The sequence below is a fragment of the Netta rufina genome (assembly GCF_964035555.1).
Source record: "Netta rufina genome assembly, chromosome: 3".
NCBI classification, from domain to species: domain Eukaryota; kingdom Metazoa; phylum Chordata; class Aves; order Anseriformes; family Anatidae; genus Netta; species Netta rufina.
Window position 1 is genome coordinate 99,780,780 of NC_140125.1, and position 16,185 is coordinate 99,796,964.

Here is a 16,185-nt window from a genome sequence, read left to right on the forward strand (position 1 = left end):
TGAAACATCTTTTATTTTTAGATGTATGAATTTATTCATTATGAGGAATTATCTTAGTTGGGATTTTTTTGGGGGGGATATTAACATGCCTAAGTGAAAATCTTATCTATATTTATACCAATCAACAGAATTGTAAGCTTCAGGAAATACTGTCATATTTCATGTTTACAAACTCCAGACTATTCATCACATATCCTTCTTTACTTCCTAATTCTGTGATTTAGCTGAAACATACTGTATACACATGCAGATAACATGAGAGAAAGGACAAAGAAATGGATCTGATTTAAAAGTAAAACTTCTAACTGCTATGGATTATATTTCTTGCTATTTTTAAGGGTTTGTCTTCACCCAAACCCACTTCCTAATCCAACTTTCAAAAGTGATGTTCTGCTTGAGGAAGAAGACGGTAGGAAGCCAGGGACAAGCCACTTACCCAGAAGTATAAGGAAAGGCAAAATTGCTTCTTTTACTACTTTAAGCTAGCCTTGAAATGAGAGGCTAAGACCATGAAATTCACATCTCACACTTGCTTCTCTTGAAACTCCCCTGCTTCTGATCCCCACAGCCTCCTGCTTTCTTCTCCGCAGCTGCCTTTAATTCTTCACACTTGCATTTCATATTATTAAATTATGTGTAGGTCATGTAAGGATTTTCTTTCAAGTGCTGGCATTTCAAAGGAAGACTTCAAAATTATCTGAGGCCTTGCTTAAAGAAATAAGTGGTAAAATTCATTGTGTCTAATTTGTGCTTAGACAAGATTTAAGTTTTTTATTGGGTGTAACGTATTGGTTGCTCTAGTAAAAGATAACATTGCTACTCTTAGTCACAGTTCACACTTTTGAAAAGAATAAATACGTTTGAGTTATGCTTTTTCAGGCTGTACAATACACAAAATAAATGCTTAACAGCGCCTATTGGTCATCATGATATATGTAACTTCCAATAGGCTTGCATGCAAGTCTTACATTTATATTAGCATTGTTGCTAGTAGGAATAGCATATAAACATAAACAACTTAAAATAAGAAATTTGAAAAGAAAAAAATCGAAAGAATTCTAGTCACAGGCTTAAAACGACGTGAAAGCTAACATGATTGAGACCCAAAGCAGGACATAGTATTCAAACAGGAGCTTGCTTTTAAACAAAAGCTACCATGCCACCTACTGTTTAAAGCAGGAACATCCATAAAGACAACTCACTGCAGGGTAATTCAGGTTGGAAGGAGCTTTCCAGTCCAACTGGGATCCCCAGGGCTGCTGGGTAGTCTGTCCCCTGCCTGTGCTGTGTGTGGCACAGGGATACTCTGAACCAAGAGCCAGGACTTGCATTTGCCACTGTTGACATCACTGGAGCTTGCTGTCAGCCCAGCTCCTCAGCCATCCAAGTCACCCTGAACCTTCCAGCATTGTACATGCTGCCTATGTCAATTTGGTTTCTCCTGCAGACATGCTGATGGGAGCACTGCAGCTGGCACCCAGAGAACTGATACAGACATTAAGCAGCACTGGGCCTGTATCACCTCCTGCAGGACAGACACCACTAACACCGGCCACTTGCTGGGCTTTGTACCACTGATTGTACCCCTCTGAGCAGGGCGTTTCAACCTGCTTTCCACTCAATTTATAGTCTGCCTACAGGAATTATATTACACATACAGCTACAAGGATACTTCTGGAGATTGCGCTGAAGGCCTTGCTAAAGCAGAAGTGGAATGACACCCTCCATTTTCCCCATCCACAAGTTAGTCATCCCAAAGGCACACAGGCTGGTCAGGCACTAATGGACTTACTGAAGACTGTTCCTAATCATCCTTCTGTCCCTCCCAAACTCACAAACAGCTACTAGGAGGATTTGCTGCATAACCTCCCAGGGACTGTGATAAGGCCAGCCAGACCCTAGTTTCCCAGACCCTCCTTCTTGAGGATGAGTGTGATAACTAAATTTTTTTGAGTCACTGTCATCTTAGATGATCAAGGCCATACCTTCAGAACCACTAAATATGTGCCACCCAGTTTCATGGACATGGCCATCCAGCCAAAGTACACCTTAGCTGTATCTTCCACCGCAGGTAATGCTTCGCCCTAACACAACCTGCCCCTGGCTTGGGGGCTTCAAAGGCCTGAGAACAAACCTTACCAGTAAGAGCTGAGGCAAAGGTGTCACTGACTTCCTCACTTTTCTCAGCCTGCTTTGTCACTAGGGTCCCCCGTCCCATCAGGCAGGGGACCCATATTTTTATTAGCCTTCCTTTTGCTGTCAGTGTACATATAAGGAACCCTTCTTGTTGTCCTTCACATCTCTCAAGCTCCAGATGAGCTTTGGCTTTCCTAACTCCATCCCTGCTCAGCTGGGCTTCTCTTCACGATACACAATATATATCATGACCTACACAGCAATTAACAGCTTACTCCAAATTAAGAGCTCTCTATCTTTCCTGAAGAAAGTACATCCATTTTTAATTACCTACAGAAAACAGTGAAACTCCCAAACCCATATTTGGAAAGAAGGAAAATACAGCATTCAGTGATGCTGGGATGTTACAGTAATATAATACATTTGGTAGTTGTATCGTTACAAGATCTAGCACTGCATTGTGCTAAACACATTAGAAAAACAGAATTCACCAAGCAAAACAAAAGCCCATACCACTCTCTTCAACTACTCTTTAACTTATTTTTCAAGAATACCATTAGCTTCGCCACTCATTTTTTTAAGGTACTGACCAACTCATGACTTTACGCCACAAGATACTAAAAACTCTCACACAGTCATTATAACTTGTCACAACAATACAGTAACATGAACCAACAGGATTTATTTCCAGCCAAAAATTCAAACTTATGCTGATTTCAGTGTCTACTGACGTGGTTTCCACAGTGACCATAGAAATCTGAGGTAGTGAACAGCAAACTATACTGTTCTGTAGACTTGACTTTACCATGGACAAGTTTTTTTTAGATCAGGAGAAATCTTAAGATGCAGAGACTACACAGAATGTTCTCTGCATTTAAAAGAGAACTCCTAGAGCACCAGCGTCTTCTGACTCAGCAAAAAAATCTTAAACTCTTCTTTTTCACTCAAAACCATCACATTCAGCTTGAAATGTTTAGGCAGAAAAATAAGTAATTACTGTAGTTCCTAATTTTATAATGCAAAACGTTTTGTACCTCTGGCTGAATTCTTTATTGATACATTTCACACACACCAATTTTCAAAAAACTACTTATTCTAGTCTGAATTTAATCTCCCTTTATTTTATATCATATGCCAGAATGTTTGAAGAGGAAGGCACCTGACAGCCATTGATGCAGAAAATAAGGGGGAACAAAAAAAAGAGGTAAAAGACCAGGTTTTGAAAAGCCTTTTACCTGCTGCTGTGATAATCCTTCAGGCATAGGGGTCATAATTGCTTCTGCATGCATACAGTCCACATCAATAAATAAGTTTAGCTCCTCTTCTTCCAGACATGATGATCTATGATCTATAAATAGATGAATAAAAAACTGTCAACTTTGACAACACAGAGATTGAGAGACCCAAGCACAGTATTTACAACATAGCCTTATTTTCACTTCCTGTACAAAAGTAATTTTCTCAGCATTTCTGTATTACCTGTGAAATCACAAAAACACCAGCACTGATAGGTGCTCTAGTACAGAGCATATTTCAAAAGCTATCTCAAAGTCCTAAAATCCACACAGTAGGAGATAGCCTATGCATCTTTTGCATGATTTCTCCTTCCTCTTTACAGCTAAGAGCACAGAGCTGTCCAAATTGCAGGACATGACAACTAGGGTTAAAGCTCTGCAACTACAGGGCCGGCAGTTTTTAAACAAATAACCTTTGGGATGAAATTAAACACAGACATAACATGATTCAGTGCAAGAAAATTCATACAACCTTCCATTGACTGAACTAAAATCAGTAGCCAAACGTATCAAAACATTGGCCTTCAAAAGAAATGAGAGTAAGAAATTAGTCCCTATGGACTTCTCAATGCCACTAATTTCATTTGAGAAGCACCACCAAAGTGCAGTGATAGGTGGCAGTACACAGCCAGCCAAACAGCCCGACACCAGCAGAGGAGAGAGAAGGAACAGTGTGAGAAACTGTGGCTTAGAACACAAAGAGAATTAAGGGAAGCAGTTTTGTTGGCTAGAGGAATTAATGAGATTAATCAGCAAATTTGTCACATGCTCCCTGCTGATTTGGTAACTGGCTAGAGGATTAGATCTTCCATAGATATCCTGCACCTTCTACCTAACCTCTACAACCGTGAGGAGGAGTACTGGGCCCATTGTAACACTAACGAAGATGATTTTCTACTGTGTAACAGCAAGAGGGTGAGGATACATTTTTGCTCAATAAACCTTCTGCAAATAATCTTTTATTTTATGGCTGTGACTCACCTAAATTTAGAACCAGTTATTAGAGACCATAATGAGATGTGCACTAGTCCTTACAGATAGGATGCAGCTTTATGTTAGCTCACTTGCTAAAAACATCTTGTTCCAGTCTTGTGGTTTTGGCTTCTTAAAACTGTAGTTTTAGGAGCTCTGAAGTTACAACCGTTTAATTAGTTGGGCAGAAACTTGAGCAGAAAAACAGACTACCTCTCAGCCTTATCCTGGAGAATAAATTTGTGTATAGTCACTACCACATGCAAAAAGTAGCTGTGGACTGTGGCTGCTGAGGGTCATGACATGGGACTGATGCCTGTTTTAAATTAGAAGAACACAAATACCTCCAGCTTTTTTATTTTAGAGCCTCTTCTGTTGTGACAGTTCCCAACCCAAAAGCCAGCTTTTGCTAGAAATCAGCAAACTGATAAAGCAGAAGACTCTTTCCTTGCTACCACTCTTAGGCACAGTTTTTGTTATCCTTTTTGGTTGTTATAGACTTTTTAAATAGCTATCACTCCACTGAAATCCGGATCATAACAGCAGAATTTCTTACTAACAGACACTCTGGAGTTATTAGATGGAGGGAAGTGGACAGACTTAGTACCTTAACATGATTTCTATAATCCCCATAAACCAGTATCTAACTAGCATCTCTGACACTGTTATTTTTAAGTGGACTCTTCTGTGTTGTCCTCAGGTTCCCTAGGTCACTGAGGCCCGCACCCCAAACATGAAACTACTCAAGATGCACTGACCGCACCATGATCTGAACTGAATGTAACACTATTTGCTGACAGAGCTGATTTGGCAACCTGACCCAGTGGGTGGCATCCCTGCCCACGGCAGGGGGGTTGGAACTGGGTGATCTTCAGGGTCCCTTCCAACCCAAACCATTCTGTGATTCTATGATTTGATGCAACCAGTACTCAGCTACTAGTACAAAAAACTGCTAGGCTATTTGTGTCCTTTGTCAGGAACGACTAGAAAAAAACAACATTAGCACAGCATAACTGACACATACATACCTTGGGAAATAAAAGACTTAGTTCTAATGAAAGAACGACCCTTTTTCACAGCTGCTTTTGTTTTTTCAAGTCCATCTTTGGTACCTTCTCTAGCAGCTCTCATGAGCTTTTGCATCTGTAAGATAAAAAATACATTCTACATGTTCAGTGAATAATACCAACCCGCTTGAGCATAACATGCAGAATGCTTTTGATCCAAATACCTTTTAAAAGAATGCTGTCAAGTGTTTTAGGCTATAAATATAGCCCAAAGTCAATGAAATAGCTATAATAAGTACTCAAATCCATCAAACCATAGATCTGAGCATCTGTACTTCCTAATCAAATCAAACCTTGAGAAAGGATCTCACTTTATGATAACCTTGTATGCACACCCAAAATAACAGGAATGCTTTAAGAATCCTTCTGCTTCAAACATCTGAACTTAAAATAGTCTCAAAAGCTCGACTTTACAATATATAACAAATAAACACTAAGAACATGTCATTAATGGTAAGGGTTCTTATTTATCTTCTAACTCTGCCAAAGTATTTCTGACCTAAAAATTCAGTTCTGTATTAACTATATTCTTAAATAAACACTGTGTTTTGCAGAAAATTTTACAACTAATAATTTCATTAATTGAAGAAATCAGTAAGTTGATCTAATTAAGTATATTTTGTAGTACAATACTACAGCAAAGAAGTTTCATGGAAAAAAAAGTAGTGCTGTTTTGCTAGGACATGTTCATTAAAAACTGCTTTGTACTCTTCCTTTCCTAAATGCTGCCAAGGCAAAAAAGAAAAAAAAATAAAAATAAAACCCCACTACTGCCAGAACCGTGCTGACATCATCAGCTGCACCAGAATACAAACAAAGCTGTCTTGCTGCACTCAGGCAGTTTTTTTCTGTCTGAGCTGAAGTTTTTAGCAAAAAAGCAGCCTTTTCATGCTGGCTCCATTCAGAATGGCCAGCAGCACGATTCTCTGTCCTACAATTTGCTCTGACATGGACAGAGCGCCAGGGTCACGCTAGCCCTGTGGAGCTCCCTGGGGTTTCACAAAGGCACCAGGGCTCACTCCTCGCTCAGGCTCTGGGATAAGGGCAGGCCAATGCCCCACCCGATCTTCTGAAATTGTTACAATTGACAAATAAACATGAGGAAAAGCCCTCGACAAAGCACTTTTAAGACAAACTACATAGCAATCCAGCACATTTAGAACTATTTTAAACAAATCATTGTCCACTTTTTCAAGCTATTATTCAAAGACAATACTGTCTGTGTCGGCAAAGCAATCATTTTAAACATAGCTAATTACAAAAATTAACTACACTACCTTCAGCTCATGTTTTTGCTTTAGTTGCTGAATCTCTACTGCTCCCACAGTGTTTGCCATCAAATCTTTCATCTTTTTCTCATAATGCTCCTTTAAACGCGTTAGGTCATGAGAAAGCTACAGTGCATAAAAAGACACAATCTTTTCAAAAAGCCCGTAGTGCAAACTTAATGCTAAAGTACTAAAACACATCATGCATGTTGCTAATTCTGCCTCCTGACACACAGATAACTGAGAAAACGTTCATTCAGGGAAGCTCCAGCCCGACGAGTGGACTGTTATTGCTGCAGATCGCTGGACTTACCGAAAGTCGGCCAGGCACCTTTGCGCTGTGCTGGCAACTATGTAAAGAGAGGGACAAAGTCACTTAGTCTAAGCTAACTGCATATTAATTATACCATGCACATCTTTTACAAATTGTTTGGAAACGACACATCAGCTTTCAGCTCATCATTCAGAGGAGCACACCTTGCCAGTGCATTTCTGGCTCTTTCAAAACAGCAAATCAGAGGAATTCTCAAGTGCTGAAGGAGCTGTGGCACCTGAGAAAACGCAGATCTACTGTACTAGCAAGTTGGGTAAGGAGAAAATAAGGGAGGATGCACAGGTTTGTAGTTCCCACATGCGTGGGAATTGGGAAGTATGCATCTTTGCTCTGTCACAGCCTCATTGAATGACTGCAGGCATAAGCACCTCGTACATAAGTACAAGCACTTGCAAGGTAAGGAAGTTCTCATGGAGAAATACCCTGGAGTACTCATTAATCCTCACTAAGCATTTTGAGAAAGCAAGATAAAAGCAGCAAAAATTCAATTGGAAAAAAAAATATATTTTTGTGTGCCTTATAACAGAAAAGAAGCCCAATGGAAAAACCCTCAGCTTGATGTCAACAGAATTATCTGGCAAACAATCAAAGCATCAGGAAAGAGAAGGCCGGCTGAGCTGAAAACAAAGGGGCAGGTCCAGCATTCAGCTCTGCTAGGCTGGTCAGGATGCAATTACCTCCAACACGATGATTCTGGCATTACAACAGTGTAATTAAGAACAGCATCCGGTTCACAGCTTAGAAATATTTGATAGTACAAACGTTTTCTCTTCTTAAAAAAATAGAATTTAAGATAACAATTCAAAACTTATAATAAAAGTGACTTTGAGGGAAGTCATACCACCACTTACAATTAAAATCATGCCTCCAACCTTCCCATGCTTTTCAACCAACAGAAAAAAATAATAAGGTAAGTCTCTTACAGGCTATAAAAGACTTTACAAGGAGACATGCTGAGAAAACACTGCTAACGTCCATCATAAGACCTGAGGAGAAGTGAAAGTTAGTCAAAGGAATGGATATAGGGACCAGGTATAAAGGAGAGTGGTTTCTCCCTATACTGAAATGCTGATGCTTGATTATTTGTCTTAACAATTCTGAAATTTCAGTCTTGCCTCATCCTCCTCTAAACCCCTTCTCTAGCTTCCTGACTTTTCCAGCTCCCAGTAAACCCATACAGGTGTGGGTGGTCTCTCCAACTTCTCCATCCACCAGCAAATTTGTTCCTAGGCTCCTCACCCCTAACCTCAGAAGAACAAACCAACAGCCACATTAAGACTTACAAGCTCAAGTGCAAAGTACTTCTCAGTCTCTTCCACAGGTATTCAAAAACCAAACTCAGTTTTCTTCAGGCTAGTCCAACACCTCCCCAGAAAGAAACCGCTGCAATAGCTTAAACTTGTTCTTTCTGATTAGGTCAAAAAAAAAAAAAATCCACACTGAAATGCACAACATCAGCACTCAGCTCACAAAGTGCTGATTTGAGTGGGATCAAGTTTTCCAGCTAATTGCTCACTCCTTGATTTCCAAAGGGCACGCAGCAAGGATGGAGGTCAGGGGAAAGCAGATAAGGGGTACTGGAGGGAGACAGTGAGGCTTTTGTTTTCATTAAGATAAGAAGCCTGCAAAATCAAAATAAGGGTGCTATGGAAGAACAAGTGCTGAGCAAGTTCCCTAATGTTCTTGTACATTTTCTGTTTGAAATTGCAAGTGGACTTGGGGCTGCATTCCCTGGAAGAACGGTGTAAAATGAGGTGGTAGCAGTAGTATTTAAATCAGGATAAAAAAATATGTAGAGCCAAAAGCAGAAAGCAGCTAAAGAAAGCAAGCACACCTACATTACTGAGAAACCCAGCAGAATGGGCAGGTTCAGTCCCCAGCCTTTGAGTTTTCCTCTTCCTACTACTGTGCTACCCCAGCCATGGCAGCCTCCCTACATCCTACTGCCACTGGAGCATTTTGCACGCTGACTATACTCAATTATGAAGTAGCTTACAGCATCTGTTACTGGTTAGCATGTGACTGAGAAGCCCTAAGGTTTTTGCAGTGATTACAGGCACCAAACCCCATCCCCCTTCTCAAACAAGCTGTGTCCAGTCTCTGCACCATGCCTCCATCCTCCAAGCCCTCAGAGCAGGGAACTGGCAGCGGGATGGCTGCCCCAGCTCCCACACAAGACTTTGTTCTCACAGAGAGCGCACAAGGGCAAAAGGAGTGCAGCTGAAGGAGAGAGCACAGGAGGCCAGGTCTCCTCCCAACATGCAGTCAAAAAGATGCAGGGAGAGCACATACCCATGTTGTCAGTGTCTTCCTGGCTCCTGTGGCATGGACCAGAGATGTCACAGAAATAGCATTTTATCCACACAACCTTTCTTCTCTCATTAATAAATGGTACAAACTTCTCTTTCACACACACACACACAAATTCTCACCTTCAAACAACCAAAGTGAATCAAGACAGAACCAAAGTGATCTAGGACAAAAAGGCAGGGAACACTAGCAGAGTTTTGTGACTTTTGAGTGCCCAAAGGATCCCAAAACTTTAAGTTTTGTCAGGCTTATCCCATTTCTTCTTTGCATTATTTTCCATACACATTTACCACTTACATTAATACACCAGCTGCAAAACAGAAACTGTGAGGAACTGCCCACAAGGAAAATTCATCCTATTTTTAAAGACAGTCTCTTTAAAGGAGACAGATTTGTGTGTCCTTTAAAAATATGTTGGTATTTGAAAGTGGATTGAGAAGGGAAATACAGGTGAGAAAGGCAGGTGTTGAAAATCAGGATGACCTCAATGACAGCAGCACTGCAGGATACATACATGTCTTTTGTGGTTGCCTCGCAAAAAGGAGCTGGGCATTCCATTCTTACACTCAGAATCACTTTGTTCTTCATAGCTTTCAAACTCACTTGAACTCCACCCATATTCCAGCGAGCTGTTTCCACCATCATCGCCATTTTCAACATCATCATAAATCATTTCTTCTGCAAGAATTAAACCAAAATAAAAGAAAGCTACACTGAAATACCTTTTTGTTTAAACAAGAAAAACCTCTTGTTCAGATGTACCATAAGGAATTAGGCAGACTTTTGTATGCACACTTTTTAACATGCTTAAAGTAACCCAATATTCAAAAGAGCCAAAATGGGCTATCTCTGTTGTAAGAGATTACTGTAACAGGACATGATTGGTGTTCTGGGTACACACCATGATACCTTTAGAAACATGCCATGCTCAAATTATGCTGTTCTGTCCAAATGCCACAATATTTTTAAAAGAAATTCAATGGAAGCTCAAACTGTAGCTGTGCTAGGAACTTTTCATGATCAGTTCAAACAACAAATGCTAAAACACTGAGAATCAAATGAAGACGTTACTATTTCAAGCAGAACAGACCAAAGTAACAAGAAATACATTACAAAACTCTGGTACTTTATGACTCATTCTTGCAGTTATACTGGCACTCCTCCTTTGACTAGGCTTCTCTCCTCTCTTACCTTGTCCATCAAGTCTAAGAACTTGAAATATTAACCTTCTCAAGATCTAGGAAGCTATTATTTCAGAGGTTGACCAAAGTACCACCTATTAAAGTCATTGGAAAAATGTTTCCAAAATAGTTACTGAAAAAAAAAAATACTACAAATAATCACACTGTTTGGGCAACTTTTTTTTTTTTTTTAACTTTAAGCTTTCCATCATTATTACCTCAGCTGCTGTTTTAGTTGGCACAGACATCTAGTAACTCAAAACAAAATGGAAAAATTTTATTGCCAAATATTTTTCAGGAAACAAGCATGCAGCCTACACTAACAGAATCCTTTGTTAATACAAGTAGAAAAGTATGGATAGCTCTGCCAGGAATCCCTACTGTCAGAGGTTACAACTTAGCATTTAAAACTGTCTCACATTAGCCATGCTTTTATTCCAAGACTAAAGTTTTATGTAAATTGAGAAAAAATATATATACTTGAAAGAAAAGCTGACATATTTTACATATCTGGCTGATCCCAGGATTCTATTATTTAAAAAAAAATACATTTTGAGCAATAAAAATCTTCCATTATTAGCATGAATGAAACTATTTTGAATTATCACAGAAGAATCTCCTCTCACTTGGAATAACAAAAATTTAAGTTTTTTTTTTTTTTTTGTCTCCATGCATATCAAGATTGTCCTTAAAATAAACTGCCTGAAGGACCACATTTTAGTGGTAAACTAGCACAATGAATAATTTAAAAGAATTATCATAGTAAATCAAAATAATTCAAGACTTAAAAAGGCCAAAATTTTGCAATGCAATTATTGGGACACACTATACCCAGTGATTTAGCGGATGTATCTTGTTCACCTACTGATGTAGAATGAGCTCAGACAGATTTTTTTTCTTGAAATAGGAGTGTCTGCCTATCAAACTATATAATCAATAAACATAAAGAACATGAACGTACAAATATGAAATTTCCCCTGCTACCTATTTTCTCAGAAATTTTCAGTAACTCTGGGAACAAATAGAATGTCAAAATTTTAATTACTGATTTATGGCATAAGGTGAAAATTCTGACAGAGATGTTCAGCAGAGCATCCATGACATGTATATCTCCTCAGGTTAGCCTCTGGCCTCAGTCTATGTGCTTCTGGACCAAGCAAACACGGTGCGAAGACATCCCTGCCCAGAGTGGCACAGTCCACTATGGGACCTTCCAGTACTAAAAGCATTCATGCCATTAAATGCAACATGATAGACTGAAATAATAAATAAATGTGAGTAATAAAATAGTAATAAAATTTGCAAAATGTCTTGCCTGGATAGCACTAATAGCAAGAAATAAAAAAGTTAAGGCTTTAAAGACAATTGTGTGTTTCATAGCAGAAGTCCCAAGTGTTTGCTTGAACCATTAACATGGTCATAGCCAACTTCAGAATCAAATAAATGCCTATACCCTGAGAGCCATGACAAGTAAATGTAGAGTTCCCAATAAGCAGATCCATTCAAACAGTTCGTTGGCAGCAACCAAGCCTTAAGCACAGGCACTGTGAAGAAAAATCACTCAACAAACCTGACCAAAAACTTGTTTAAATAGCCTTCTTGACCCCTAACTCCACTATTCCTACCCAGTAAAGGTAAAATCTAGGCTTCAGCTACTGTTTTAAGATCTATTCTGCCTCTTCCAAACATGGTCACACAATAAGGAGCTAAACCACTCCAAAGCTGAAGAAAAAGCATTTCTGGAGAGTCACAGTCAGAAAGGTGAATAGCTGCCCTGAACCTCCTCTTCAAGTAATGTTCAGAGAGCTGAACATGTTTCCATCTAACAGGTATTATTATGTGACAGGGTGCTTCCCAGAATAGAGCAGTTCTCTGTGCAACTATGATAATGCTGCATTGTACTAGATAAGTATTTAAAACACTCTTTCCCTACTTTGCTTTCTTTAGGTCACTACAACTACAACACCCACCACTGCAATTCTCTAATGCACAGAACACAACCAGTTAGGGATTTCCCAGAGTACCTATAAAACACAGCAGAATTCAGCTTATGGGCAGAGAGGTGTAGGAGACCTGCTGAGACAAGACCGTGCTAAAAGTTAGTTTTAATTTTGAACTTTGTAAGAGCTATTGATTACTGTTAGAATGCTAATTCTGTTTACATGGAACTTAGTTAATGTGTCTATTCATTATATATGCACAGAGGCCATATGACATTGCTTTCAATTTAAACTAAAACCTGCATGGTCTGTATTACAAAGACTTCAAACCTGGTTCAGAGTCTGAATTTTCTCTTGGTACATCATCATAAATTACTTCATCTGGGTCTAAAAGCAAAACAAAACAAAAAAAGGCATGAGAAATCACCCATAATCTGAACAGAAGCAACAGAGTATATTGGTTATACTGGCATATATGAATACAATGGAGATACGACCCATTCTCCATCAGCATTTTACTAGTATATCTAATCAAGGTTACCCAAGTAAAGGAATAATGCATAGCAACAGTAACAGTAATGTATTTGTGAAAATTCAAGCAGTTTTATCTATATTGTATATTATGAGCCTTGGTAGCTTGAAAATAGAAATCTATTTCCACACTCAGTATTTCTCACTTCTTTTCACAACAGTAGAGGTGTTTCTCAGGTGCTGCTTATTATCTTATTAATTAGCTGTAAGAAACTGTAATAGACATTTTTAGAAAAATAATCAAAACTGTACATAACATAATGATCATCTCAAAAAGTTAAGAGGCAGGACAGGAACGCAAATTCTTCAATTCTTTCAAGTGACATTTAGATGACTCTCCAGCCCAGTGGGATCCCTCACATTGTCCCAGGTGAGAACAGCCAGGATAACCTGTCCTCAAACCACACAGGCTCTGTTCTGGCTTCAAATGCACCCACTAGCCAAGGGCACATGTTGAGAAAATGCGTTAAGCAAACAGTTGCCAATTACTTCATGAGAAGATTTCACATACAGCCACAGAGCAGACTGTGAAGTTGAGCAAATTTCCACCACAGACATACTGAAATAGCCAAATGATTTCTGTGATTTCCTGTAGAAAGTGATGAACTATTCCATAGACCCCAAAAAGCACTTCATGGAAAAGTCGATGTTAATTTTGTTTTAAAATACAAATTTTTGTTATGCTGATGAATATTTTAACTATGTATAAATGGGCTCCAGAACATACCTGAGAAAACACAATAAAAGTGAACACTGACATTCCCATAAAACATACATGATTACATACACAGTTTATCACAACTTAAAACTGACCTTCTTCTATAGTTTAACTCTGAACTCACTGATACTTACTTTCCATCCATGCAGTGTTTGCAGGATCTGCAACCCACTTTGCCAGAGCATCATCCTCTCTCTTGACCTGGTTATCTTCACTGATGGGGAAAAAAAGGAGGGGGGGGGGAAGACATAAAATCATTAAAAGCTACGCAATGATGCTTTTAAACAACCATGAAAACAAGTCAATAAATAAAAACATCTCACTGCCTTCCAGTTCTCATTTTGAGGTTGCTGATTACTCAAAAACTCTGCTTCAGTATGTAGTTAGGATTTAATAATCTATTCTATCTGACAATTTTAGTCAATAGATTGAAAACACTTCCCTTCCAACCTCAAGAAATGCAAGAGATTTTTGGTAAATAAGCAAAGTTATGGAGTTAAGAAGATGAAAATAAAACATGGAAGCATCAGACATGAAAAATGAAGTATTTATCAAATGCAAGTTTTCTCAGGAATTGAGGTTTTAGAGATCATTAAAAACATACTGAACTGGCAATCACCTATTTTGGGGTTCCTCTGAGTTTATAGAGTTACAGTGACATTCTTCAGTTGCTGACTGCATACCTGCTAAGTAGAAAAAATACATATAATCAACAAAATGCTTGGAATAATGTCAGTGGGGTTCAAACGGTACACTTCAGTATAAGAAAGCAGTTTTACTAATAGTTAACAAATGATTTACTTCCACACAGCACTTTTATTCTTAAGAATCTCTAAAAATAGTGTGAGTTTCTTCACACTATCTTACCTATTTTCGCAACTGAAAGAATTCACACAGGCACAGCAATTTGGTATAGGAGCTAGTAAAAGGAAGCTACAGTATCTGGTGCATTTAATTCTAATCTCTCAATCATATATTCCTCTTCAGGCAATAACAACACAAAAATTTTGGGTTTACTCTCCTATATGCCTAACAGAAGTAGATAGCAAAGGCTGCAAAAAACATATAGTACACAGAATTACAGTACAATTGCCTCCTAGCTAAAGAGTAATATATTCAAAACAAAACAAATTAAAAAAAAAAAAAAGACAAGATATGGAAAGCTTTCTGCTCTTCCTGCTCTCTTGACATTAAGCTGTCAACTTTGCTAATTCTGGTTACAACATATGGGGACTGTTCCTGTTTCTGCAATAATCCATAGTTATTCCCCTTTCCAGTTTCCCCTTCCATCTTAAAATCATACTAAAGGACAAAGAGAATGCACCAAATTATCAAGTAAAAAATCCCGCAGCAATTCTAAATCGACAAGGTCTGAAAAAAAAACCACAACAACAACAACAATAAAAAAAAAAAAAAAAACACCAGAAGTGCATATAGAAAAGGTAAAAGGGACAGGAACTCTGCCAGGACCCAGATCAAGCATGATAAGGGTTTGCAAAGAAATCAGTTGGCCTTAGCACTGAATTATTACTCTGGAAATTATTTCATGACATTAAGGGGGAATTAACATTAATCATTTTTAATGGCAAGATAAGACAGGAGAGTCCTGACTCGTGCTTTATGTTGTGATACAGTGCCAGCAAACTAAAGGTCAACCATCATGGACTTAAAAGGTTTGAAAAGAACTGGCCGTGTACATTCATTTTTTTCTTACACATCTTAATTTAGCTATCTCAATCCTAATATGGCAAACAGAGTCCCATTAAAATGTTTACTTTTTCCCTGTCTTTTTGTTTTAATAAACCGATACTTCTGAGTCCGTCAAAATTTTAGTTCCTACTCCACAACAGAGTTATTCTATTTTGACACCAAATCCCCCAGAGATGTCAAGGCTGAGTGGTACATAAGCATTTACAAAGCAGCACAGGTATCTGAAGTTAAACAAGGATTCCCCATCAAATAAAATAAGCTGTGTAAATACAGTACCTTCTTCATCTACAGAAACACTGCGTATTATAACAGGGCTGGAGTATGCTGGCAGTATCAAAGGTAAATTGGATGGCACAGCATAGCCACAGGGCACGGGGACAGAATAGCCACCAGACACGTTCGGACTTGGAGGTTCTTCTTGAGGACTTGGTTCTGGGGAGGAGGATGGATCCTTTTCTTGCATTGGGGAAATATTTATGACTGAGTAGGGATTTACTTTTGTTGGAATGCCTTCTGCAGCAGGTTCTGATGCTCGCATCTCCCCATTTCTTTCTAAGGTATCAGCACCTTTAGTTAAAAAAAAATAAAGGTTTTATTTTTTATACCTTTTCAAGGTGCTATGTTCATATTGTTCTTTGCAAATATCCTAAACATTTATATGACCCCCACTATACAATCTGCTTACAGTTGTAAGTTTTGCTGATGTAGAGCATCCCACACAGT

At 38.7% G+C, this 16,185-nt stretch overlaps 1 protein-coding gene across 1 annotated transcript in view; it reads right to left on the reverse strand.

Annotated features, from left to right (window-relative positions):
- The window catches only part of ARHGEF10 (Rho guanine nucleotide exchange factor 10), a gene marked incomplete at its 3' end in the record, with an annotated part of 115,553 nt that overhangs the window by 67,462 nt on the left and 31,906 nt on the right, over nucleotides 1–16,185 (reverse strand). Inside the window, exons 4-11 of the mRNA XM_084285218.1 lie at nucleotides 15,739–16,029; nucleotides 14,372–14,435; nucleotides 13,887–13,966; nucleotides 12,834–12,890; nucleotides 9,897–10,060; nucleotides 6,748–6,864; nucleotides 5,432–5,546; nucleotides 3,372–3,484 (exon numbers count right to left, since the gene is read on the reverse strand). Of these exons, the coding sequence (XP_084141344.1) occupies nucleotides 3,372–3,484; nucleotides 5,432–5,546; nucleotides 6,748–6,864; nucleotides 9,897–10,060; nucleotides 12,834–12,890; nucleotides 13,887–13,966; nucleotides 14,372–14,435; nucleotides 15,739–16,029 (1,001 nt within the window). The remainder of the gene's footprint in view (nucleotides 1–3,371; nucleotides 3,485–5,431; nucleotides 5,547–6,747; nucleotides 6,865–9,896; nucleotides 10,061–12,833; nucleotides 12,891–13,886; nucleotides 13,967–14,371; nucleotides 14,436–15,738; nucleotides 16,030–16,185) is intronic.